We start from the raw sequence: 26,544 nt of genomic DNA on the forward strand, positions 1-26,544 counted from the left end.
GTTCTTTTTTTTTTTTTTTTTTTAGTGTTTATTTATTCTTGAGTGGGGGGGACAGAGCATGAGTGGGGGAGAGGCAGAGAGAGAGGGGTGAGGAGACACAGAATCTGAAGCAGGTTCCAGACTCTGAGCTGTGAGCAAAGAGCCCGACGCGGGGCTCAAAGTCCCAAACTGAGAGATCATGCAGACAACCCACTGAGCCACCCAGGCGCCCCAGAGTTCAAACAATTCTAACCTCCCCTCCTGTTCTCTAAGGACTTTGGGGGGTTAGACCAGTGAGAGTTTTTTGGCCTGTGTGTCACTACAAGCAAGATGAAAATGTAGTTCTTCACATGGGGAGAACCACCCCCATTTTGTATATGAGGAAACTGAATGTCAGTTTGAGTGTCAACCATCCCGACCACACACGGCGGAAGGCGCAAGACATCAAGCATCACTTTTCCACCTCCCCAAGTATCTGAGGGGACCTTGCTCCTAAAGTGGTGTCTAAGAGTAGATATTGGTCCTCGTTGTCTGGAAGGGAAGCCTGGGGATGTAGAATCTGAAAGGAGGGGCAGGCGGGGAAAAGGGAGGAGGCTGGGATCCCGTAGAGTCCGGTCCCTGAGTGGCAGATGAAGATCCAGCGGAAATAACAGGAATCGGAACAGGATAAGCCCTCCCCACAAAGAGGCAGAGGCGGGTAGTGCAAGGGCACAGCTACAGATGCAGCTTCCGACTGGAGCCACAAGCAGGGTGGCTGAGGGCATCTAGGACGCCATGGGTTGAACCTTTCCAGAGGCTACAGCTCTACCTTTCCTTGCCAAGTACAGGCTGGACATGAAGTGATAGGGCACACCAGGCAAGGGGAGGCCAAGTTCAACACAGAAAATGGGCCCAGTTCCCAAAAGACAAGTTCTTGGGAGTTTATCAGAAAACAATTTCCAGGCACTGGAAATGTAAATTGCTTACTCATTTCAGAAAACCACACCTGTGACCCAGGAATTCCTTTTCTGAGTTTGCACTTGAGCACTGGCTTTCAAGCTCTGGGAGATGACCCATTCATTGGCTGTGAAATCGGTTTAGCATACAGCAACAAGTCTTTCTTTTAACAGAATGCAGCACAATACAAAATAAGACATCAGAATATATCACACGCAATTAGGGTGTTGTTTCAGGAAACAAAATTACAGGTATGTAAAACTGTTGGTTACACATGCACACGTATTACACACATACAAGCAGCACACTCTCCCTCCCTCCAGATGACCAAATGGTTCACTCCCTCCGCTGCAGCTGTCCAAGTGAGGTCAGTCCCTCTCCACGCGATGTACAATCAAACCATGTTTCTGACAACTTTTCCTATTTTTATTTTACTTTACAGCACTATCCCCATCAGGTTCTCCCGGGCGGACGTGTTTTCTTGATAGGACTTCTGGCAGCAACAAGGACATAAACTATCTGGTCACGGAGACTTGTCAAAAATATTCTGGGATGGGTCCTCATTGGCCTATTTTGTAACAAGTGACCATTCCTGGATCAATACAAATGTGGGGCCAGGAAGAGATGGTATCATCTGTGATAAATGTCAACTCACACATTCACAAGACAGGTTATATTACTTGGAAGAATACAGAAGAGTTGCCTTGAGCAGACAAAAAGCAATAGTCACTACACACAATATATAGTACATGCTCAAAACGCCATTATCAAGCTGACGAGGAAAAGGGTGAATTGATCAAAAAATGCAGGGACAACTGGCTACTGATTTGGAAGAATACAGAGCTGCGTATCTCACAACACATATAACGAGAAACACCACAAGAGATGTATGAAGAAAGCAATTCAACATACTACCTGCTTCATGCATGTCAACAGAGACACCTGCCACAGTGCTCAGTTCCAAAGAGAATTTACTTATCACACAAAAGCACAATGGAGCAGAAATATGGAACTTTCAACTAGTAGAGTAAGTTTATTTCTAATACGGAGACTTTACATAGGAATTTACAGAAATGAAAACACACTGAGCAGCTCATCAGCCGTTAGCTCCTCCCAGACCTGCTGTCCCCTTTCTCTGTGCCCACCTCAGCTAACCCGCACGTAGCACCGGGCTGGGTACTCCAAAGGGAGGCACCAGCAATCCAGTGCCACAATTCTGGTAGTGACAGTGTCTCCTAGGAGATGGTCTCTCCTCCGTGAGAGCAGCTCTTAATGGGCTCTGGTGACACCTGTCTCCATCCTTCGCCCCTTTAGGATTTAGACTGGCCATGGCTTCTCAGTGATGCCAGCCCCTAGGTGCTTCAGTATTCCTTGTTTCTGGCCCAAACCGCTGTGAGAAGTCTGCCATCAGAATCTTAGTTGGGGTAGCATTCTGGTTTTCATCAGAACCAAGGCTGATACAAAGAGCTATCCCTGTATTAACTTGTCAAAAGAAATCATTCTTCCCCCAAATCACTGTATAGAACATAAACACTTAGAACTAAGTACGTGTCGGTACCAGCTGGAATGCTTCAGCTCTAAGTGACAGACAGCCCTAAGGATCAATAAGAAACCATTACTACTGCAGTAAAGTCCTAGCAGAAAACAGGTCCAGATGGAGTTGTGCAGCTCTATGACGTCACCTCTGAGCCAGGCTTTTTCCATTTTGTCTATTGTTCTCTTCAGGCTATTGCCCTTCAGGGCCACAAGCTATAATTTGGTACAACATACAAACATGAAAAAATCCAGCATAAGAGAGGCAATCTCTCCTTGTGTCTTCTCATGCCATGACAATATTTTATCACTGAGATCTTTCCCAGAAGTACCGCAGAATATTTTCCAAACATCTCACTGCTCACGTGTCCATCCCAACAAAATCATTAGAATAGCATCTCCATGATTAACTTAATCTGCATTTACTCCTAAATTGCCTGGGGGTGGGGGGATGGGGGATGGGAAGAGAAACAAAACAGCCCAGCAAGTAAGAAGTAGAGAATGGGTGCTGGGTGGGCAGTGTCCTTGGAACCGCTGATCAGTGTGTTCCAAGGAGGCACAGGAAACAGAACAAAGGAGGAAGAGACAGTATATGACATCCTATTATTTTAAATACAATTACATAGTTCCAGTTCCTGGGTCACATACAACGTATCATGCCTAAGTAGATACAACAACCCAATACCAAGAGAATGAACGTGGCATTCTAGCGCATAGCACTACTTTTATTTGTGGAGAGTAGGGAGTATTCCTGTTCTTAACTGATGGAGACCTGTGCAAAATTCATGGGATACCATTGTTATTAACAGCTCTTACGTTACAGACTGACCCAGAGGCAGCTGAAAAAACTCAGAAAAATACTATCTGGCTTCTTTTGGGAAGCAGTAGTTCAGTAACAACAGCCCTACTCACTCATCATATACGCCAGCAATGTCACAGAAGAGGGTGGTGATGCGGTGGTGACACAGCACAGACTGGCCAAACTACGAAGAGGCTCTGGTAGTATTTACAATGAAGACTGATGTAAAGGTAGTTAAAAAAACCTCACAAAAACAGATTTGGGGATCTTTATTGAAGACGCAGTTCAGCGATAATGGCCACAGCCATTTATTTATGGCGGGAAATGGGACAGGGGGTAAGGTATATAGTTTGTACTTTAAATTTTCCAAATATATTTTCATATATACACAGCGGTGTGCCGGTAAATATTTGACAACAGGCTGTCTGAGAAAATAAAAAAATAAAAACCCCGGTTTGTAGGGTTTGCCAATTTGCAGGGTGTAAACACTCCCACTAAAGCCAAGCTACCCTCACGACTGAGTACAGAGGTGGGAAGGGACGGGCAGGAGCACGTGTTGTATGGTATTGTCACCATGCAGACTCGATACTGTGAGTGACCTAAAGAACAAGGCTAATAGCAAAATATTATAAAATAATTAGGAAGCAAGGAGTGCTGAGTATTTATTACCTTTGTTTTTAATATAATTTAATTTTTAAATAATGATTATGTTCTAAGAACTGGCTCACAAAATTCCTGGGAATTTAACCATCAGCAGTACTTGCAAGCCATTGCGGGCTTACTCTAACACACTACTGCATCTGTGTGGGTATGTGTGCATAAATATATTTACATCTACATATATACATCTATATTTATGTCAACCTGTAGACACTGGTGGTATTTAGTGTGGGAAACATTAATACAGACCGTAAGTTATTTAATGAAGGGATATTTTCTCCACAAGTTCGTTGGACTCCAATTTGCAAATCAAGCGTACATCCAATTCCTATTACATTGCTATACCCACATTGGGCCTGCAATCGTCAGAGACTCCTCACATAAATGTTTAATGCTGCTGTGATTGAACTTTTTTTAAGCTTCAGATTCCACTGTGAGTCTGGGTATGAATGAATAATACCATCCACTGTATTTACAATAAAATTTGGTATCACATCTGGAATGACACAACATAAATTCTAGACAAAGATTTTTACATTACTTAAGTGAATAAACTTCCCCTCAATATAAATTTTCTGATGAAAAGTTTCAGTTTTTGAGAGCTTTCACATATTCAAAATATCTGTAAGGTTTCATTCTAGTATTAACTATTTGAAGTACAACAAGATGTCGCTTTCTAGTAACATGAGGCATTCTTTGGGTCTCATTCATCTCATTTTCAAAAATGGTGTAAGACTTTGAAAGGGTGGGTGGAGACTTCTGGACATCAGGATGTTGAAAGAACTTTCACCCTCGTGTGAATTCTCTGATGTTTCGTCAGTACTGACCTCTGACTAAAGGTTTTCCCACATCCGTTACACTCATAGGGTTTCTCTCCTGTGTGAGTTCTCTGATGTTTAGTGAGAGCTGATTTTTCACAGAAGGTTTTCCCACACTCATTACATTTATAGGGTTTCTCCCCTGTGTGAGTTCTTTGATGTACAATGAGGTTTGACTTCACACAGAAGGATTTCCCACATTCATTACATATAAAGGGTTTCTCTCCTGTGTGTGTTCTCTGATGTACAGTTAGGGCTGACCTGTGGCAGAAGGATTTCCCACACGTATTACATTCATACGGTTTTTCCCCGGTGTGCGTTCTCTGATGTTCTGTGAGGTTTGACTTTACGCAGAACGTTTTTCCACACTGCTTACATGCGTAGGGTTTTTCTCCTGTATGTGTTCGCTGATGGTTGGTAAGGTGTGGTTTCTGACAAAACGATTTCCCACATTCAGTACATTCATAGGGTTTCTCTCCTGTGTGTGTTCTTTGATGCTGAGTGAGGTTTGACTTCTCCCAGAATGTTTTCCCACATTCACCACATTCGAAGGTTTTTTCTCCTGAGTGAGCTCTTCGAAGTTGGGTGAGATGGGACTTCTTGCTGAAGTTATTCCTATTTTCATGGTGCTCATAAGGTTTTTTGCCCATGTGTACTATCTGATGTTTAAAGAGGGATGACTTTTCCCACGTTTTATGACTCACTTTATATTCGTGGGGAATCTTTCTTGCATAGGTTCCCTGATGGATAATGAAAGTTGAGTCATCACAGAAGGTTTGCCCATATTCGTCATATTCATAAGGAGTCTCCCCTGTAAGAGTTCTCTGGTGTCCCAATCTTAAATCAGTATAGAAGGACTTCCCACAAAGACTGCATTCATATGGCTCCATCTCCAAATGAGTTCTCTGAGATAAACTGAGTTCTAAACTGTGGATGAAGGTTCTTCCACATGCATTGTATTTACAGAGCGTCTCTCCTACCTGTATTTTCTTGTTTGTGAAAAATGCCGCTTCCTCATGGAAGGCTTGTCCATTTTCATTATACTCAGAAGGCTGATCAAAAATTGGCTGACTGAGATCGTGACTATGATGGAGCACATTTCTTTTTTGATTATATTTATAAGATTTCCCTCCAGGAGGAGTTTTCTCATGCCTGATGTCAAGGAGCAATTTCTCATATACATTAAACTCATCAGGCTTCTTTCCAGAATAGCTCTTTCTACTAATAATTAAGCCTGAAATATTTTTCAAACTCATTTCACACGAGTCACATATCTTATATGGAAAATTTCTTGAAGGAACAGAATCTGTGCCCAGATTGAAAGTTTTTCTTACTCTAGCACCACTATCTATATTTAATGTTTTGTTGGCGGTAAAATCAAGTTGCCAAAAATGTTCGTCTTCATTGTCCTGGCTGCTCTCTATCAGGTCATCAACTTTCCAGTCTTCTAAAATGAGAAAAATAACCACATCTTATGAATCCTAGTACATTTCTAATGGAAACGAACTCACACAAACGCCCTTTTATCTAGTTGATACTTTTGTCTTAGGCTCGGTTTCCTGGTGTGAACTAAATCCAAGCATACGTTTTTTATCCTTCTGCTTTCACTGGAAAATAAAGACACGCGACAGTGGAAACAGGGAAGGAACCTGGCAATGACATTTAACATTTTATTATTTTTTAATTGTTTTTTAAGTTTTATTTATTTTGAGAAAGCGAGCGCACAAGCAAGCATGAGCAGGGGAGGGGCAGAGAGAGAGAGGGGGAGGGAGAATCCCAAGCAGGCTCTGCACTGACAGTGCAGAACCCGATGCATGGCTCGAACTCACAAACCATGAGTGAGATCATGACCTGAGCCGAAATCAGGAGTTGGACGCTTAACCGACTAAGCTGCCCAGGTGCCCTGACATTTAACATTTTAAACACGTAACCTTCAAAACTGGACAGGAAAGGGTGAAAATTCAAAGCACAGGGAGCCAGGAGTGGCTGATTCAGGGGAACTCAGAGAATGGGGTCAGCCCGACAGAGACCCTGAACACTGCATAAAGTGACAGTGGAGATTAGCGGACAGGGCTTTCAGAGGATGAACTATGTTTGGTGGAGACAGAACAGTCCAGTCCTAAATCCCCTCAGACACAGATTTCTGGGGCAGGATTCCTGCTGGAGCATATCTTCTATCGATGCACCAACACCAACTTCCTCAGGTTCCACCAGGAGGTCCTACAGCCCAGAATCTTGTTTTTCTTTTGACTTATTTCACAAGAAATAATTATTTTTTTTAAAAAAGCTGTAAGAAGCAGGCTGGAAGTGAAATAAACTCAAGACACGGTGAGCAAGGGCTGGAGATTTTCTGAGAGGTGTCCATTTAGGAAGCAAGAAATGTAGAGAATTGGATGAGTTCAACAAGGGAGGGTTTTTTGTTTTGTTTTGTTTTGTTTTTTAGTAACAAATAAACTACAAATAGACTGTTTGAAAAACACGGCCGAGGAAGATTTCAGAGGCAGATCATGGCTGATGTCCTCACATCCTCACAGCCCGACCTCGAACTACGGTAGGATCCTCGCCTGTGTGCGTGTGGCCATTCCTTTTTTCCCCTCCGTTTGACAGATCAGCATCAGAAGACATTTCTGAAAGCACCTATTTCCTCATGTTTTGAAGGACACTGCTTCACCTCAGACTCTCATTCTCTACCTAGCTGTGATTCACAACAGCACAAATATCCAGTAGGAAATACAAAACAGATGAGGGGCGGGCCATCTCTGCAAAGGAACAGGTTCATTTTGTTTTCTCACAGCTGTTAATGAATCTGTCCTGACCGGCAAGTCACACGATTACTCACCCCAGTCTGCTGGCTTACTTCTCCCCAAAACATTCTGTTTCTGAGGCAATGCTGATCTTTAAGTCTGCTTTTATATCTAAGCGTATCTTTCACATCAAGGTTTTCTGCCTTTACACCTAGCCTCACCTGTGGCTTTTACCTACTTATGAGACTTCCTTATAGAAGGATCACTCCTCTACACGGTTCTGAGACCTTCCACAAACCTTATCGTACAAATTCTTGGCTGTGCTTCACTGCTGCTACCCAATGCAACAATGTTCATTCGTGTGAAAAAAAGTCTAATGCCGTCCTGAGCCCACTGCTCCAAGGACCGACTGATAACAGTTACTACACTGCAAAAACAAATTAAAAGTAAGTGTGCAGGCCGCCCTGTCACAAGTCCATTAACAGGACTTCTGTGCAGCTCCAGCTGGGCCTCTCATAAACCGCTCACTCCCAGAGACACACCTTTCACCTGGCCAGCTGCGCTCCAGCCCCCTTCTTCCTGGAACCTGGACATCTTCCAGGAAATGCTGCTTTCTTTAATTGAAAACAACCACAAAAATAACAAGCAAAGAATGAACGCCAACGAGCACCGCGACACCCCTTCCACCTCCAGCCTTTAGTCGCTGTCTTCAGAACAAGTTTACTGCCTGTGAAATTCACCATAGTGTAAGGAAAGTCCTTCACTCCATGCTACACCTTTGTGAAGACCGCAGTCTGGCTCTTGGCGGGTGTTACCAAAATCCTGCTTCCTCTGACCTCACTAAAGAGGCAGAATATGAATGACTCTTAAAAGGAATGTGAATGTGAATCATTTCCAAACTGTTCCTGACGGGCTGGTATACATGAGGACCAAACGGCAATGTGCATTTAGGAGAAGTACCACAGAATGCATTCTGAATCGATGAAAAAGAATGATCTCTTCCAAACGTGGCTCCATAGTTAATCAACAAAGTAATTAGTAAACTGTCAGAATTAGGAAAATAAAGGGCTTTCTCTTTGGGACAACAAAATCTCAATAAAGAAAGAAACCCTAAACAAGGGTGCTATGATTAGATCTGAGTTTTGGGGATACGGCCAATCGTGGGTGAGGGTCATAAAATATGGGCCACTTAAGTGATAGGAAAAAAACCTTGAGTTCTAACTTAAAATAAGTGAAATAATAACAAGCCATCACAGTGTACCGTGCAATGTCTAAAGAATTCACATGGACACTATTAAGTATCTGAAAAGGCAAAGTAAACAAGAATAAAAGTTGTAAATAAGACAAAGCATTTATAAGTGAAATTTAAGATATAGGAAAGTATGGGGTTTGGTATAAATTCTGAAGAGCAGAGAGAAAGAAATGACATAGGCAGCATAGGACCACACTGCAATAGTCAGTGAAAACAGACTTCAATTTTAATTTTATTTTTTAATAACTAGCAACTTTTCCAGGCTAGTGAAAGATAAATTGGATGCTTTAGGTAAGAAAATAAAAACCAGTTAGTAATTAGATCGAGCCAGGAATGAGAGAACACAGATGCAGTTCTGGTTTTGAGTGGGATCAGTGAGAAACCGAAGAGGCAAGAAGACGGTTCTGGAAGGCAAACAACCCAGGAACATGAGGAGACCAGCAACAGGGGAAAACGGGGTTTAGCGGGCTGGTGCCGGAGCTGCCAGTGAAGGTAGAAATACAATGGCAGACTGTTCCCTGTTGGATTCCTGGGAAACCAGGCTCCAGGGTTTTCCTGTCACTCAGGCTACTCCTTCTCCAGCTCCTCTCACGATGCGATTTAACGGACTGTAAACCACTTGTAGAAGTGGAACTGTTCCAGGGCCACTGCTTTTACTTGGAAACAACCACTCTCTAGAAAAGGAGTCTGCTGGCTGAGCGGAGTCCTTGATCAATGAATGCTTTTTACATCTTTAGAGGGAAAGATAAAAGAAGCAGTAGGGAGGAGCGGAAAGGAAGAAGAGAGGCGAGAGAAGAGGAACCAGGAAGGAGGAGGAGCAGGAGGAGGGGGAGGAGGAGGAGCAAGAACAGGAGGAGAAGGGGGAGTAGGAGGAGTAGGAGGAGCAGGGGGAGGAGGAGGAGAAGCAGAGGGAGGAGGAGAAGCAGGGGGAGGAGGAGAAGCAGGGGGAGGAGGAGGAGAAGCAGGGGGAGGAGGAGGAGAAGCAGGGGGAGGAGGAGCAGGAGGAAGAGGAGGAGGAGCAGGAGGAAGAGGAGGAGGAGCAGGAGGAAGGGGAGGAGGAGGAGCAGGAGGAGGGGGAGGAGGAGCAGGAGAAGCAGGAGGAGGGGGAGGAGGAGCAGGAGAAGCAGGAGAAGGAGGAGGAGGAGCAGGAGGAGGAGCGGGAAGATGAGGAGGAGGGGGAGGAGGGGGAGGAGGAGGAGAAGCAGGAGGAGGAGGAGGAGGAGCAGGAGGATGAAGAAGAGGAGGAACAAGAGGGGAAGGAAGAGGAGAAGGAGGAGGAGGAGGAGGAGGAGAAGGAGGAGGAGGAGGAGGAGGAGAAGGAGGAGGAGGAGGAGGAGGAGAGGAGGAGGAGGAGGAGGAGGAGAAGGAGGAGGAGGAGGAGGAGGAGGAGGAGCAGGAGGATGAAGAAGAGGAGGAACAAGAGGGGAAGGAAGAGGAGAAGGAGGAGGAGGAGGAGGAGGAGAAGGAGGAGGAGGAGGAGGAGGAGAAGGAGGAGGAGGAGGAGGAGGAGAGGAGGAGGAGGAGGAGGAGGAGAAGGAGGAGGAGGAGGAGGAGGAGGAGGAGAAGGAGGAGGAGGAGGAGGAGGAGAAGGAGGAGGAGGAGGAGAAGGAGGAGGAGGAAGAGAAGGAGAACAAGCAGGAGGAGGAGGAGCTGCTGCTGGAGGAGCAGGAGGAGGAGGAGCAGGAGGAGCAGCAGCAGGAGGAAGAGGAGGAGGAGGAGCACGAGCCACCACTGGAGGAGAAGGAGGAGGGGGAGGAGGAGAACAAGCAGGAGGAAGAGGAAGAGCGGGAAGAGCAACAGGAGGAGCAGCCGCCACCGCCCAGACCACATGTGACCCACGGAACCTAAAATATGTGCTATGGTCTTTACATAAAAGTCCGCCAACCTCCGATCTAGAAGCTCTCTCCCAGCCTCGTGCCTTCCCCGCGACCCACAGCTGACGACTCTCGCGTGGGCACTTCTGGCTCTGGCCTCAACCACATCCAGCACACTCGCATACATCCATACTCTTGTTCAACACACAACTGGATTCTAGCAGCTCTCTGGAGCTTCTCGTGTCCAAATTTAAACATGTCGTGATTCCCCTATAATCTCCAACGCCTCTCTCAGTAAAGGGCACCCTCGTTGGCCCAGTTGCTTGAGACGGAGCAGTGGAGTCAGGCTGGACTCCTGTCTCTCTTCCACGCTCTCATCCTCGAGATACGCGTACAAATCTCCTGCTCCTCAGCACTTCCAGTATCGCCTTAGCTGCTATCCTCTCCCCTCTGGAGTTCAGAATAGTCTCCTAAATGATATTCTTTCCTTGCCCGCGCCCAAGCACCATCTAACCACCACGGTGTATTTAATGCATAAATAATAAATCACATCTGATGACTTAATCTGACTTACATTTACTCAAAAAAAAAAAAACAAAAACACAAGGTTTTCTCATATCACTCAAAATAAAATTACCAAGGGCCTGGGGTGCCTGGGTGGCTCAGTTGGTTAGGCGTCCGACTTCGGCTCAGGTCTCTGAGTCTGAGCCCTGCGTCGGGCTCTGTGCTGACAGCTTGGAGCCTGGAGCCTGTTTCAGATTCTGTGTCTCCCTCTCTTTCTGACCCTCCCCCATTCATGCTCTGTCGTTCTCTGCCTCAATAATAAATAAATGTTAAAAAAAAAAAAACTACCAAGGGCCACACTACCTCTACGACATCATCTCCTACCAATCTTGCCCACACCTACTCACCTCCAGCCACAATGGCCCCCTTGCCATTCTTCAAACACTCTTAAACACAGCTGAGAAGTTTAGCACCTGATGTTCCCTGTGCCTGGAACAGCTCACACTTTCACTTCATTAGAGTCTCATCTCTATTGTGGACCTCATCAAAAGGTTTTCTCTGATGTCCTTACCAAATAGCACACGCCATCATTCTCCCTCCCCATCACAAACTGTATGTATGTAGTCACAAGCATGCACGCGTGCATACACACACAGGCTCCTTGTCCTTCACTGTAATATGTGCTCCATGATAAAAGGGATGTTATGCTTTTAATTACCTAAAAACACAACCAGGTCATAGTGGGTGCCCACCACATGTTTGTTAAACAAATATCTACAAGTACAGCAGGAATACACACGAACTAACACAAGGCGTCCAAAGAGAATAAAACAATTTTAAAAGATAAACTAACCAAGAAAAATTATGAGATGAAACCAACTAAGTTTGCATCGTGGGCACAAGTAAATCACTCAAAAATGTTGAAGGACAAGGAAAGCATTTATGAGTGGAAGTGACATATGGAGGAGTATGATTAAGGTAATAGGGGGATGTGGGCCAACCGTCCTTACTCACTTCCAAAGCTCTAAGACTAAAAAAAGACATTTTTTAAGCATATTTATTTTGAAAGAGAGAGAGAGGGAGGGTGCAGGGGAGAGAAAGAGAGAGAGAGAGAAAACAGAGAGCAAGCAGGCTCCACACTCTCAGCACAGAGCCCAACACAGGGCTCGATCTCATAGACCACAGGATCATGACCTGAGCCAAAATTAGGAGTTGGATGGCTCAACTGACTGAGCCACCCAGGCGCCCCTAAAAAAAAGAAATTTCTGAAGAATGATTTCAAAAGTGATAAACCCTAAACCAATGGCCTAAGATCTCATCCCCTAGCCTTCCATCTGCCCATGAATTCACTAACTCACCTTGGTGGCAGTGGCTTGGGAATCCTGCCTCTAATATCCAGGGCTCCTCTCCTTGCTCTATCTTGAAGACCACTTCTGGCTTAGTAAAGCAATATCCTGTTAAGAAAAAACAATACAAGACTGGTTAAAGAGCCTGGCTTCAGGAACTCTGAAAGGTACAGCTTTGGGAGCTACCCAAGGGAGATGCCCAAATCTCAACCCCTGAGAAAACAGCATTTTTTATGGGGGCCAGAGAGAGACGGGTCATCTCATGGCCCTGAATCTCGAGTTTCAAATCAGAAAATTCCACAGGCAATTCATATGTTTCAACCACCAGAAATGTACTGGTAGTCAGGCACAAGGGAAAAAAAATTCTTACCTACTGAGACAAGGTGGCTGTAATTTTCTAGAATCACATCTCTGTATAGTATCTTCTGAGCAGGATCCAGCAGATACCACTCTTCCTGAGTGAAGTCCACACATACATCTTTGAATGACACTTGTTCCTGTAATGGTATATTCCTTTTCTATATGAAAGTGTCAGAACTACAGGACACGGAAGAGATTTAAAAGAGCTTATCTCTTTCGGATTCACTAAAAATTGACATACGGGACGCCTTCTTTTGTGCTATACTATGTAGGATAAAAGAAGTATCTTGCACAAACTGAGTTTCCACTAAGGGCCTGGAACTGTTCCCCTTGCTGCAAATACTGCTGATGAAAACATCGTTCCTGTGCTTAAAGCGCTTACGATCTGAAGAGTAGATGCATACGTTAACCTTTACTAAATTACACACTGCAGGAGCCAAGAGTGTGCACACAGTACACTGGGAAGGAAGGCAAACCAAGAAAAAGTTAGCTCTTTAATATTATCATTTACGTGACAGAAGAAATAGGTAATAAAATAGAGCAGACCATGAGGAGACCCAGATATTGGAATTAATAAACAAGAACTTTAAAACGAATTATGATTAATATGGCTAATAAAACAGAGGAAACCACGAACAAAATAAAGGAACAGAGGAGATAAGTTGACGGATACGTGGTATGGGTGCCGTGCAGAGAAGTAATAGAGCAGGCCGGAGACTGCTAGCCCCTGAAAGGTCCGCTGTGAGGCGCCCTTGACTGGCACCTGGGAACTTGGACTTCAGGAGACTCACCGTGCCCTAATACGAATGGTTTGCTGAGCCTAAACTGTGTGTAAGCAATATGCTTTATACACACACATGCATTCCTTCTGGTCTCGAAGTTTCTGTGCTAAGCAGAGAGTACCAATGCCATCAGCTCCTGGTCTCTGAGCACTGAGTCTCCTGAGCTCCCGGGGCAGACATTTCCCATTTGCTGTCACATCTCACTGCTGGGGCACTGACGGGCGTCTCGGGTGTCTCGGGGGAAGGCTCTTAGAAGTCTGCTCCTGGCTTCCTCTCAACTCTGCTCCACGTGCCTTTTCCCGTCCCTGATTCTGCTTTGTACGCCTGCCCATTAAGGAGTCAGAGCCATAAGAAGGACTACCCGCTGAGTCACTGAACCTGGGGATGGTCTCCGGGCCCTCGGATACATGTGTCTACAGACACACAACGTACACACATCCGAACACAGATAAAATGGGCACTTTAGAGCTAAGAAACACAGCATCGGAATTAACTCATTACCTGGATTCAAGTCCTCACAGAGAACATACACATACATCTATCAAAATATGTACCTCAAAACTGACAGAACTGAACGGAGAAATACACAAATTTATACTCATAGTTGGGAGACTTCTGACAGATCAAGGAGGCAGAAATCAGTTAAGTACATAAATGACCTGAACAGCACTATCTATCAACATGATCTAATTGACAGTTATAGAATACTCCATCCAAAATAGTAAAACACACACTTTATCATTCTATTTTAGCTCACATGGAACCTTCACCAAGATAAAGCATAGTCTTGGCCACAAAACACACCTTAACAAATTTTTTAAATTTTTTTTTTCAACGTTTATTTATTTTTGGGACAGAGACAGAGCATGAACGGGGGAGGGGCAGAGAGAGAGGGAGACACAGAATCGGAAACAGGCTCCAGGCTCTGAGCCATCAGCCCAGAGCCTGACGCGGGGCTCGAACTCACGGACTGCGAGATCGTGACCTGGCTGAAGTCGGACGCTTAACCGACTGCGCCACCCAGGCGCCCCACACACCTTAACAAATTTAAAACAACAGCTATGATACAAAATACGTTCTCAGACTACAATGGAATTAAATAGAAATCAATAATCATGAGATAGCTGTCTGTGCTGACAGACAGCTCAGAGCCTGGAGCCTGCTTTGTATTGTCTTCATCTCTCTGCCCCTCCTCTGCTCATCTCTCTCTCTCTCTCCCCCAAAAATAAATAAACATCCAAAAAAAAACAGAAAGAAAAATTTTAAATCAGTAACCTAAGTTTCCATCTTAGTAAACTACAGAAGAAAGGCAAATTAAGCCAAAAGCAAGCAAAATAAAGGAAGCATTAGAATAAATCAATGAAATTGAAACCATGAAAAAAAAAATCAATGAAACCAACAGCTGCTTTGAAAGACCAATAAAATTAATAAACTTCCAGAAAACCTAACCAAGAAAAAAAGAAACAATTATGAATCTCAGAAATGATCGGTCAATACTGATCCTAATGACATTAAAATAATAAGAGAATACCACAAACAATTCTATTCCTGAAAAATTAGATGAAATGGACAAATTCCTTAAAAGACATGGCTACCATTTCCTACAAAAAAATAAATAGCCTGAATAGATCTATATCTGTTAAAAAAAAAAAACTTGAATTAGGGGCACCTGGGTGGCTCAGTCGGTTAGGTGTCCAACCTCAGGTCATGATCACATGCTCCGTGGTTCGAGCCCTGCATCAGGGCTGTGTGCTGACAGCTCAGAGCCTGGAACCTACTTTGGATTCTGTGTCTCCCTCTCTCTCTGCCCCTCCCCCACTCACTCTGTGAAAAATGAAAAAACCTTAAAAAAAATTTTTAATAAATTTTAAAAAACTTGAATAAATAATCAAATCACTCCCATTATAGAAAGCACAAAGCCCAAATGGTGTCACTGATGAATTCTATTAAACGTTTAAGGAAAAAATACCAATTCTTCACAATCTCCTCCCGTACACAACACTTGCAAATTCATATTATGAGGCCAGCTGTATCCTAATACCAAAACCAGATAAAGACATGAGAAACTAAAGACCAATATCTCCCATTAACATAGACACAAAAATCCTCAAATATTGGCAAATCAAATCTGACAATGTATAAGATGTATTTTAAACCACGACCGGGTGGAGTTTATTCCAGGTATGGAAGGCTAGATCAATGTTTTAAAAAAAAAAAAAAAATCAATGAATACAATCTAGTACATCAACAGGCCAAGAAGAAAATTTACATGACCCAATCAATTGATGAAGAAAAAGCATTTGCCAAAATCTAACAGCATTCATGATGAAAATTCCCAGCAAACTAGGAATAGGGGGATCTTTCTCAGCTTGATAAAGACCATCTACAAAAATCTTACAGCAATATCACAGTTAATGTTAAGAGACTGGACACTTTTCCTCTAAGGGCAGGAATAGGGCAAGGATGTCTTGTCTCAATATTCCTATTCAACTCTGTGTTGGAAGCACTCACTAGTGCAGTAAGACCCAAAAGAAAAAAAAAAAAAAAATATATATATATATATATATATATACATATATATACATACATACATACATACATGCATAATTGGCTCTCTATTCTCCTCCACTGATCTATGTGTTTATTTTTGTGCCAGTACCATACTGTTTCAATTACTGTAGCTCTTTGTAGTCTATCTGGAAATCTGGGATTGTGATACCTCCAGCTTTGCTTTTCTTTCCCAAGATGGTTTTGGCTATTCGAAGTAGAACAGAACAGACAGCCCAGAAATAAACCCACAGTTATATAGTCGATTAGTCTTCAACAAAGGAGGCAAGAATATACAATGGGAAAAAGACAGTCTCTTTAACAAATGCTGCTGGGAAAAAGCTACATGCAAAAAAAATGAAACTGGACCATTTCTTACACCATACACGAAAGAGATTAAAAACCTAAATGTGAGACCTGAAACCGGAAGAAAACATAGGCTAATTTCTTTGACATCATCTGTAGAACCATTTTTCTAGATATGTCTCCTCAGGCAAGGGAAATAAAAGCAAAATTAAACTACTGGGACTACGCCAAAACAAAAAAGCTTCTGCACAGCAAAGGAATCCATCAATAAAACAAAAATAAAACCTTGGAAGAAGATATCTGCAAATGATATATCTGTTAAGGATCTGATTTCCAAAATACATAACTTAAACAACTCAGCACAGAAAAAAACAAGCTGATTAAAAACTGGATGGAGGACCTGAATAAACATTTCTCCAAGGAAGACATATAGATGGTCAAGAGACACATGAAGAGATGCTCAACATCACTCATCATCAGGGAAACTCAAATCAAAACCACGAGATATCACTTTACAACTGTCAGAATGGCTAGACTCAAAAAAGAAATGACAGGAGTTGGTGAGAATGTGAAAAAGGAGCCCTCATATACTGATGGGGGGGGACATTAGGGGATAGGGGTGCAGCCACTATGGAAAACAGTATAAAGGTGACTCCAAAAAAAAAAAAAAATAGAACTACCATATGATCCAGTAATTCCATAACTTGGTATTTACTCAAAGAAAATGAAAACACTGAATTGAAAAGATATATGCACCTCTATGTTTATATATAAATGTAACATTATTTACAATAGACAAAATATGGAGGCAAGCCAAGAGTACATCGACAAATGGATAAAGAAGATGTGGTACACACACACACACACGCAATGGACTATTACTCGGCCATAAAAAGAATGAAATCTTGACATCTGCAACAACATGGATAGATGTAGAGACTACAGGGCTAGGTGAAAGAAGTCAAAGAAAGACAACTACCATATGGAATTTAAGAAACAAAAGAGACACAAAAAGAGACTCTTAAATATAGAGAACAAACTGGTTATTGCCAGAGGGGAGGTGGGTGGGGGAAAGAGATGAGATCACTGGGATCAAAGCAAAAATAAAACTCTCTATTTGAAGTCAATATGAGTGTCTATATAGAAAACCTCAAGAAATCTATAAAAAGAAAGAAAAAACCAACTGGAAGTAATAAGCAAATACAACAACATCACAGGATAAAAGTCAATATTAAAACGTCAACTGTTTTCCTATATCCAAATAAAGAACTGGAATTCCACAGGACACCTGGGTGGCTCAGTCAGTTCAGCGTCTCACCTGATTTTGCCTCAGGTCAGGGTCTCACAGTATGTGGGATCAAGCCATGGTTAGGCCCTTAGCTGACAGTGTGGAGCCCACTTGGAAATCTCTCTCCTTTTCTCTGCCTCTCTCCCTGACTCGTTCTCTCTCACTTTAAATAAATAAATAAACAAACACAAATAAAATGAAGAATTGGAATTCCAAATTTTCAAATGAATGAAAAAATACCATTTACAATAGTGCCAAAAAAAAAAGGTACTCAAGTATAAATATAACACAATATCTACAGGTGTTTGCAGAAAAACACAACTGATGGAAGAAATCAAAGATCTAAATACATGGAGAAATGTTCCATATTTCTAGGAAGAATGTTAAAATGTTCCATATTAATAGGAAGACTCAATATGGCTAAGATATCAATTCTTTCCAACTTAATCTATAAATTCAATGTGACTCAAATAAAAACCCCAGCTATTTTGGGGCACCTGGATGGCTCAGTCAGTTGAGTGTCTGACTCCTGATTTTGGCTCAGGTCATGATCCCAAGGCCACGAGATCGAGCCCCAAGCCCTGCTTGGGATTCTCTCTCTCCCTCTCTCTCTATCACTCTGCCCCTCTCTCCAGCTCACACACTATCTCTAAAATAAAACTTTAAAAAAATAATAAAATAAAAAATGTTTTAAAACTGCTATTTTGCAGATACTAACAAAATGACTCTGAAGCTTATATAGAAAGGCAAAGGATCTAGAACAGCCAACACAATGTGGAAGAAGAAAAATGAGAATTCACATCAACTGATCTCCAGATGTAGTATAAAGCTACAAGTATCCACAACAGTATGTTATTGCTGAAAGAGACACACAGGTCAATGGAACAAATGAGGGTCCAGGATTAGATTTACCAAAATACAGTCAAATAATTTTTGACAAAGGAACAAAGGCAATAAAAGAAGAAAAGATACTCTCAACAAATGGTGGTGGACAACTGGATACCCATGCAAAAGAAATGAACCTAGACAGAGACCCTACACCTTACACAAATATTAACTAAAGATGAATCAGAGATCTAAATGTAAGATGCAAAACCTTCTAGAAGAAAATATAGAACACAGGATATAAGAGAAAAATCTCTGTGCCCCTGGATTTGGTGATGAGCTTTTAGATACAAGAGAAAAAGCACATCCCATGGCAGGGGGTTGTGGGGGAGGGCAGGAAACATGGGCTGGGTGTTATTAAAAACAAAATCTGCTTGGCAAAAGGCATTTTCTAAGAAAATGAAAGGACAAGGCACAGACTAGGAGAAAATATTTGCAACACATATATCTACTAAAGGATTTGTATCCAAAAAATACAAAAGAACTCTTAAAGCTCAGTAAGAAAACAAATGACCCATTGAAAAATGGGCAAAAGATGTGAACAAACATATCACCAAAGACATAACGATAGCAAATAAACATATGAACAAATGTTCAATATCACCTGTTAGTAGGAAAATTCAAATTAAAACAAAAATAAGAGGTGCCTGGGTGGTTCAGTCGGTTAAGTGTCTGAGTCTTGATTTCGGCTTTGGTCCAATCTCACAGTTGGGGAGATTGAGCTCCGCATCGAGCTCTGAGCTGCTAGCACACAGCCTGCTTGGGATTCTCTCTCTGGCCCTCCCCTGTTCGCATGCATGCACTCTCTCTTTCTCTCTCTCTCAAAATAAATAAATGAATATTTTTCAAAAACCACACAAAAATGAGATGTCATGACACATTAGAATGGTTAAATCCAAAATAACGACAATACCAATTTCAGGTCCAGATGCAGAACAACAAGGATTCTGATTTGTAATTGGTAGGAATGGAGACGGATACAGCACCTTTGTAAAAATGGTTTGGCAGTTTCTTGCAAAGCTAAACATACATTACATAACTGACCCGGCAATTTCACACCCTAGCATCTGAAACCTTATGTCTCCTTAAAACCTACACGTGAGGGGCGCCTGGGTGGCTCAGTCGGTTGAGCATCCGACTTCGGCTCAGGTCACGATCTCGTGGTCCGTGAGTTCAAGCCTGGCATCGGGCTCTGTGCTGACTGCTCAGAGCCTGGAGCCCGCTTCGGATTCTATGTCTCCCTCTCTCTCTGCCCCTCCCCCATGCATGCTCTGTCTCTCTCTGTGTCTCAAAAATAAATAAAACATTAAAAAATTTTTTAAAAAAATTAAAAAAAAAAAACCTACACATGAATATTTCTAGCCCCTTAATTCATAAGGGCCCCGACCTGGAAGAATCAAGAGTCCAGGGGTTAACAACTCTGAAATCATGTACATGTACATGCATGCTCAAATTGAACTATCAAGTCAATAAAATCCATTTGATGTTAGCCAGATTCTCACTGTTAGAGTGGGAGACTACACACAAGCAAGGAGAGGTTAGAAAGCTCCATGTGGTAATGATTACAACAGGAGAAAACAGTGTGAACTAATACGTAGCCTACTGTAGATATAGATGGTTGCATACTGAAGTATTTATAGACTTGTGTATATGCATGGGTTAGTACACACATGTATTTCCTTGTTCAGTTAGCTGGGAGGGTCTACCAGCAATCATGCACCACTAGCAAAAGGCACACCTAGTCCCCCAGTCTTGGTTTCTAATACTGTGCTCCAATGAAAGGAACAAGAGCTATTTAGGAAAAATAGGGCAGAGACAGAGGGAGATACAGAATCCGAAGCAGGCTCCAGGCTCTGAGCTGTCAGCACAGAGCCTGACGCGGGGCTCGAACCCACAAACTGTGAGATCATGACCTGGGCTGAAGTCGGATGCTTAACCGACTGAGCCACGCAGGTGCCCCTGAATTTGCTACTCTTGACGTACTGCCCTCAATATAATTCTTGCCCACTTCTACTTTTTCGTGTTAAAAATATGAATCCTTACAAACTTTAGACATCTCGTTTTAAAACAAAGTGGGGGGGCGCCTGGGTGGCGCAGTCGGTTAAGCGTCCGACTTCAGCCAGGTCACGATCTCGCGGTCAGTGAGTTTGAGCCCCGTGTCGGGCTCTGGGCTGATGGCTCAGAGCCTGGAGCCTGTTTCCGATTCTGTGTCTCCCTCTCTCTCTGCCCCTCCCCCGTTCATGCTCTGTCTCTCTCTGTCCCAAAAATAAATAAACGTTGAAATAAATAAATAAATAAATAAATAAATAAATAAATAAATAAAAAAAACAAAGTGGGAATACACAAACCAAAAAACTCACCTGGGATCTGTTCATTTTCCGCTCTTAGTGAAGGAGGCAGAGCTGAGGGGAACAAGGAAGAAGGAAGTTAGGAGAGACTTGGCCTATCTTGCAGTTCCTGAATTTACCTGCCTACGCAACAGCTCCACATACAAGATACTTACGTGTCCATGTGTGGCTCCGATATATGTTGAGCTTAGACATGATACTTTTCACTGAGTGAATGTAAACATTTGTTTCTTATTGATTTATTACCAATTTAGGTTCTGTGACACAGAAAAATTAAAAACATGAGAAGATGAGTTTAACATAGAACAGTAACCTAAAGGAGGAAACACTATGGGTTTGTCAAAAAAAACTGATGTGGTGGGGAAAAATTAAAAACCTCAAGCCACATTGTTAATATTTTCCTGTTAACACCATTAATCCCTTGAGGTCAGAGAATCCAAGAAACCTCTGGAAAAAAGAGATGGGACTGTTTAAGGCAACGTAAAAAATGTTTAATGTTTGTTCTAACCTGCTTACAACTTTCAAAAGGTCTTTTGGTAACAAACTATCTTTGACTTCACAGTGGCACAATGGGCAGTGGCCCAGCCATCGGCAGACCTAACTTTTCACCGTGCTTCTGGCACTAACAAACTGCATAATCTCAGTCAGTCAGCTCCTCAGGCTCAATTTTTGCCTTCTCGCTTTTCAAATACGGTCAAAACAGACAACCCTACAAGAGACTTGCCTGCACTACCATTCTGTACGCCTGTAAGGTCAGGAAAGCGGGAACCTCGGCATCTTTCTAGATGCCATCAACAATGGGACATTGTTCGAGGGCAGCTCGCCTCCGGAAACAGTGAACAGAAAATGAGGGGAGAAGGGAGTGTTCAGAGAGGGGTGATGACAGAACTTCCTTAGCTATGGCTGGTGAACCTTTCATTCCCGACCATGCCCTCACAAACTCTCCAAAGAGGCGACGTTTCCTGTGCAGGCTGCGTGCCCACCCCTCTCAGCTCCAGCTCACCTCGCTCTTCTTAACTCTGTCCCAGACCTTCCACCGTCACACAGCCTTCGATGGCTTCAGGATACAGTCATGCTTATACATAACAAATAACAAATGAATACATAATAAATAATAACTTGGGATCTGGGGAATGTTAGAGCCAGGAAAGGGCCTTGGTGGCTAGCTAGTCCAGCCCCTTCCCTGTTCCATTGCACAAATGAGTTAACTGAGCAATGAAGGCCCTAGAGACTTGTCCACGCTCCAGCCGCTCGTATTACACACATAACAAACAAATACAATAGCAGCTAACAAAATGCGAGTGCTCAGAACAATGCAGTGCGGCAAGGATTCCGGACACCCACACTTTACAGATAAGGAGCCCCAGCCTCACGTCGGCTATTCGGTCAGAGCCCTTCATTTACATCAGAAGCCCTGCCTGGCTCACTCGTTCTCTCCTACGACCGCGCCCCTCCTTAGGTAGCCAGGCGCCTATAAGACGCACGCGCACACGTCACAACGTGAAGCGCGCACGCACGTCGCGCACGCGCGTTCACTCTTTTCCGCAGCCCCACCCCCTCCCCGTGGGCCCAGCGCACACGTCACGCACGCGCACTCCCCACCCGCGGCCGCACGACGGCGCAGCCCGCTTAGCGCTGGAGCTGGACACTTGCGGACCCTGCAAGCCGGAGAGCCCACGTTCCCACGCGGGACCCCGGTCCCTTAATCTGAGACGCCCATGCCCCCCCCCCCCCCACCCCGCGTCCCTTCCACTCTGCAGGCGCCGCAGAAGCCTGGGTTCTCTCCTATGTCCGCGGGGCCCCTACCCACCACTGGGCACCGCCGCCCCCGCCGGACCCCCGAGCCGCGCGGGGCCCTCTGGGCCCTCGCACCCTCCCTCCGGGGCTCACCCGCAGCTCCCTCGCCGCGTGGACCCGGAAACCAGGGAAGGTTTCCCACGAGGGGCTGGAGGCCGGGGAAGGACGAGCCGGGAGGAGTAGGCGGGGATGCACATGCGCAGAGGGAGGGAGCGGCGCGGCTGCGGCGGAGAGCTGGAGCTCTCTGCTCCTGGCAGCTTGGGCTGGGAAAGTGCCCGTATCCTCCTTAGAAGCGACGTCTCACTCCTAAGTTGTAAAAGCTAGTGGTAGTAGCCAGCGAACAGGGTTTTAGTGAAGCTTGGAGGCATTTGCGTTGTTAAAGCCCTTAGGATGTTGCCTAAATTGTTCAGTACCTCTCTCAAGATTCCCTTTCCCGATATACACCTGCCCACTCCTCGAGAAATCAGCTGGAGCGTAGCTGCCGAGTCTGCTGAGTTCAGAGCTTATCATCTGAGATATTCACTTCTGCCTGGAGCCAGCATTCTGTCCGTGCCCCCGACGCCTGCAGCAAAGCAGTGCGCCTTCTAGACACAAGCCAAGAGAAGGAAAAGTGTGCATGGATTTCAGTTATAAACGTGGGATCTGTGACCAGTATGGTTATCCTTTGGAATGAAGGAAGAAGCAAGCTAGCAATTCGGTATTCGTGCTAAAAGCCGTTGAAGTGTTCTTATACCAAACTCGAAGAAAGCACCCTCTCATCTTCCCGGGACCTTCCCCTATACGCTTCAGTCAATTTCCCCCAATGTGAACGTCTTGCAGAACTACGATACTTTCATCAAAACTAAGGAAGTAACTCGGGTGCAATTCTTTTAACTAAACTACAGAGTTTATTCAGATTTCGTCAGCTTTTCCACTAATGTCCTTTTACTGGTACAGGATCAATCCAACATACCACTGTACAGTCACCATCCGTCACTGTCCCCTCCAATCTGTAAGAGTTTTTTTGATCTTTCACGTCCTTCAGATGGCTGAAGAATAATGGTCAGGTATTGTGAAGAATGTCCCTGAATTTATGTTTGATGTTTTCTCCTGATTAGACTGAGGTTATATATTTGTAGGAAGATTCCCCCTGAGAGGATGTGCCCTACCTACGTATCAGGTAATAGAGGATGTAAACATGATGTGACATACTAACCGTGATTACTTGGTTAAGGTAGTGTCTGACAGGTTTCTCCACCATATGGTTAGGATTTTTCCCTTTTCAGTCTACAGTTAAAAGTGGGTTGGGGGCGCTTTGGTGACTCACTTGGTTAAGTGTCCGACTCTTGGTTTTAGCTCAGGTCATGATCTCACAGGTTGTGAGCTCAAGCCCTGCATCAGGCTCTGCGCTGTCAGGACAAGCCTGCTTGGGATTCTCTCTGTCTCTCTCTCTCCCTGTCTCTCTCTCTCTCTCTCTCTCTCTCTCTCTCTCTCTGGCCCTCCCCAGCTTGTTCTCCCTCTCTCTCTCTCTCTCAAATAAACTTTTAAAAAAGTGAGTTTCTAAGTCCAGTGCACACTCAGGGGCAGAGGAAATAAGCCCTACCTCGAATTTTTGCTCATATTTTCAAATATTTATTAGTAAATTTGAGGAGAGACCCTCTGAGGCTACACAAGTATACTGTTTGTATTTAGAGTTTTGGCCACTAATTTTAGCTTTCATTGCTGGATCTTGCCTGCAACCACTTTTACTACAGTGTTTTAAATGGTGACTTTTCTATTTTACTTCTTCTATATTTATTTATTGAGATTCTTCTGTAAAGCAAAAATTTTCATTTTCCCCATTTATTCCATCGTTTATTTCCGTCAGTACAGGCTCGTAGATATTTATTTTATTCTCAACCATTTTTACTCAACCCCACCTTTTGCACCCAACTCTGTGATGTGTTTTACATTTTATAATTTTACTCTTTTCAGAATGTCTGCAGAATTATCGAATATGTATCTTCTGGGTGTGGCTTTTTTCACTTGGCAAAATCCATTTAGGACTCATTTGTGCTGTTGCTCTTTTTCTTAAATTGGCTCCTTTCTCTCCACTCTTTTCATTTCATCCAATGCTATCATGTTATTATGTTGCTCAAATTGTCCCAGCTTTGGCATTGAGAGCTATCACACGTTAGCTTTGGGGTCCTTTTAACAAATCCGTATAACTTTTTAAAGCACTTCCTTACCTTTTGACACACAAGGTGCTCCCGGCTCCTTGAATTCTCCCTGTCCAGCCCTAGAATCAGGCCTTTCTCCAAGGAGCCCTGGTTCCTTTTATCGGAGAAATCGAGATCTGAGCTCTAGGTGTGCTCATTGGTGCTGGGTGAAATTGTTTCTAGACACTCTCAGCTGACACAGCTAAGAAATACATGTATGTACTAATCCATGCTAGTAATCTGTTTCACAGTATTCACTGTATCCATCCCAGTATGTTTCACAGTATCCACAGTATACATACACGTGACTGCCTACGTGAAAATTAGTAAGCTAACACTGATACCTTTTCGTTTAACTCGGTTCATTCTAGCCTTCCCACCCACCCCTTGCTTATTTTTAACTTCCCAGTTAGACACTGAGACACCTGCCTACCATTATGTACGATAGGTTTATTCTTTTTGCCTTAATGTACTTGTAGTTTCAGAATTGCTAACCCCTGTGAGAATCTACCAAACTAGAATGTTTATGTACATTTCTCTTTGTTTTGAGTCATAATGTATCCAGTCAAAATGTGGCTTTATGGAATTATTTAGGTCAGCTCCTATTTCCCCACTTTTTTTTTTTTAATTTTTTTTTTCAACGTTTATTTATTTTTGGGACAGAGAGAGACAGAGCATGAACGGGGGAGGGGCAGAGAGAGAGGAAGACACAGAATCGGAAACAGGCTCCAGGCTCTGAGCCATCAGCCCAGAGCCTGACGCGGGGCTCGAACTCACAGAGCGCGAGATCGTGACCTGGCTGAAGTCGGATACTTAACCGACTGCGCCACCCAGGCGCCCCAATTTCCCCACTTTTTAAACTCAGGTTGTGTGATAATACATTTGTAAAAACACAATCACTAGGGGGCGCCTGGGTGGCTCAGTCAGTTAAGCATCTGACTTCAGCTCAGATCCTGATCTCCCAGTTCATGAGTTTGAGCCCCGAGTCAGGCTCTGTGCTGACAGCTCAGAGCCTGGAGCCTGCCCCAGATTTCTGTGTTTTCGTCTCTCACCCCTCCCCTGTTCATGTGCGTTCTCTCTCTCTTTCAAAAATAAATTTAAAAACATTTTTAAAAATTTTTTTAAAAAGATTTATTTCTGTGGTAGTGTGAGGCACTAGTTCATTCCTCTTTTTAGTACTGAACAGTATTCCATTTATAGATGATCCACAGTTTATTCACCTATTGAAGGATAGCTGAGCTGTTACCTGTTTTGGTGATAATGAATAGATAAGTATAAACATTTGTGTTGATACTTTTGTGTTTGACATAGTTTGCAATTCACTTGGGTAAATATGCAGGAGTGAGATTACCAGATTGTATGGTAAGTATATGTTTAAATTTATAAGAAATTCTAAAACTTTTCCAAAATGTTTGTATGATTTTCATTCCCACCACCAATGTGTGAGAGTTCCTGTCTCTCAAAGTCCACAGCGGTGGCATTTTGTATTTTCAGTGTTTGTTTTGTTTTTCTATTCTAGTAGGGATGTGAAGGCCTTATGGCAGCTTAAATTTGCATTTCCTTATAAACTAATGTACATGTTTTCACATGTACATTAGGTGCTAGCCATGAATCTTCCTTAGGAACTTGTGACATCTTTTGCCCATTTGGTTTTCTAATGAGTTTTAAT

General features: G+C 43.5%; 1 protein-coding gene across 6 annotated transcripts; it reads right to left on the minus strand.

Annotated features, from left to right (window-relative positions):
• Positions 1-1,920: 1,920 nt before the first annotated feature.
• Positions 1,921-22,900, minus strand: ZNF248 (zinc finger protein 248). Of its 6 annotated transcripts, XM_086679565.1 has the most exons (7): positions 22,792-22,900; positions 21,905-21,976; positions 21,057-21,158; positions 20,914-20,955; positions 12,756-12,882; positions 12,398-12,493; positions 1,921-6,172 (listed from the first exon to the last, which is right to left on the minus strand). In XM_086679565.1, the coding sequence occupies exons 4-7, from the start codon at positions 20,926-20,928 to the stop codon at positions 4,674-4,676; spliced, it is 1,737 nt and encodes a 578-aa protein (XP_086535691.1). In that variant the 5' UTR covers positions 20,929-20,955; positions 21,057-21,158; positions 21,905-21,976; positions 22,792-22,900; the 3' UTR covers positions 1,921-4,673. The 6 variants fall into 6 exon arrangements, with proteins under 6 accessions (XP_086535691.1, XP_086535692.1, XP_086535690.1 ...); XM_086679566.1 differs by lacking the exon at positions 21,905-21,976; XM_086679564.1 differs by having other exon boundaries at positions 21,057-21,976.
• Positions 22,901-26,544: the final 3,644 nt, after the last annotated feature.

This window comes from Puma concolor, chromosome D2, assembly GCF_028749965.1.
Source record: "Puma concolor isolate L17-30 chromosome D2, mPumCon1.1.hap2, whole genome shotgun sequence".
Taxonomy (NCBI): Eukaryota; Metazoa; Chordata; class Mammalia; order Carnivora; family Felidae; genus Puma; species Puma concolor.

What these genes read in the sequence shown, in the direction of transcription:
- ZNF248 (XM_086679566.1), bottom strand. An exon ending in CAGCCACCTTGTCTCAGTAG is followed by an intron (nt 12,494 to 12,755) that starts GTAAGAATTTTT and finishes TTTTCTTAACAG; the next exon opens with GATATTGCTTTACTAAGCCA. An exon ending in CCCAAGCCACTGCCACCAAG is followed by an intron (nt 6,173 to 12,397) that starts GTGAGTTAGTGA and finishes TTCTCATTTTAG; the next exon opens with AAGACTGGAAAGTTGATGAC.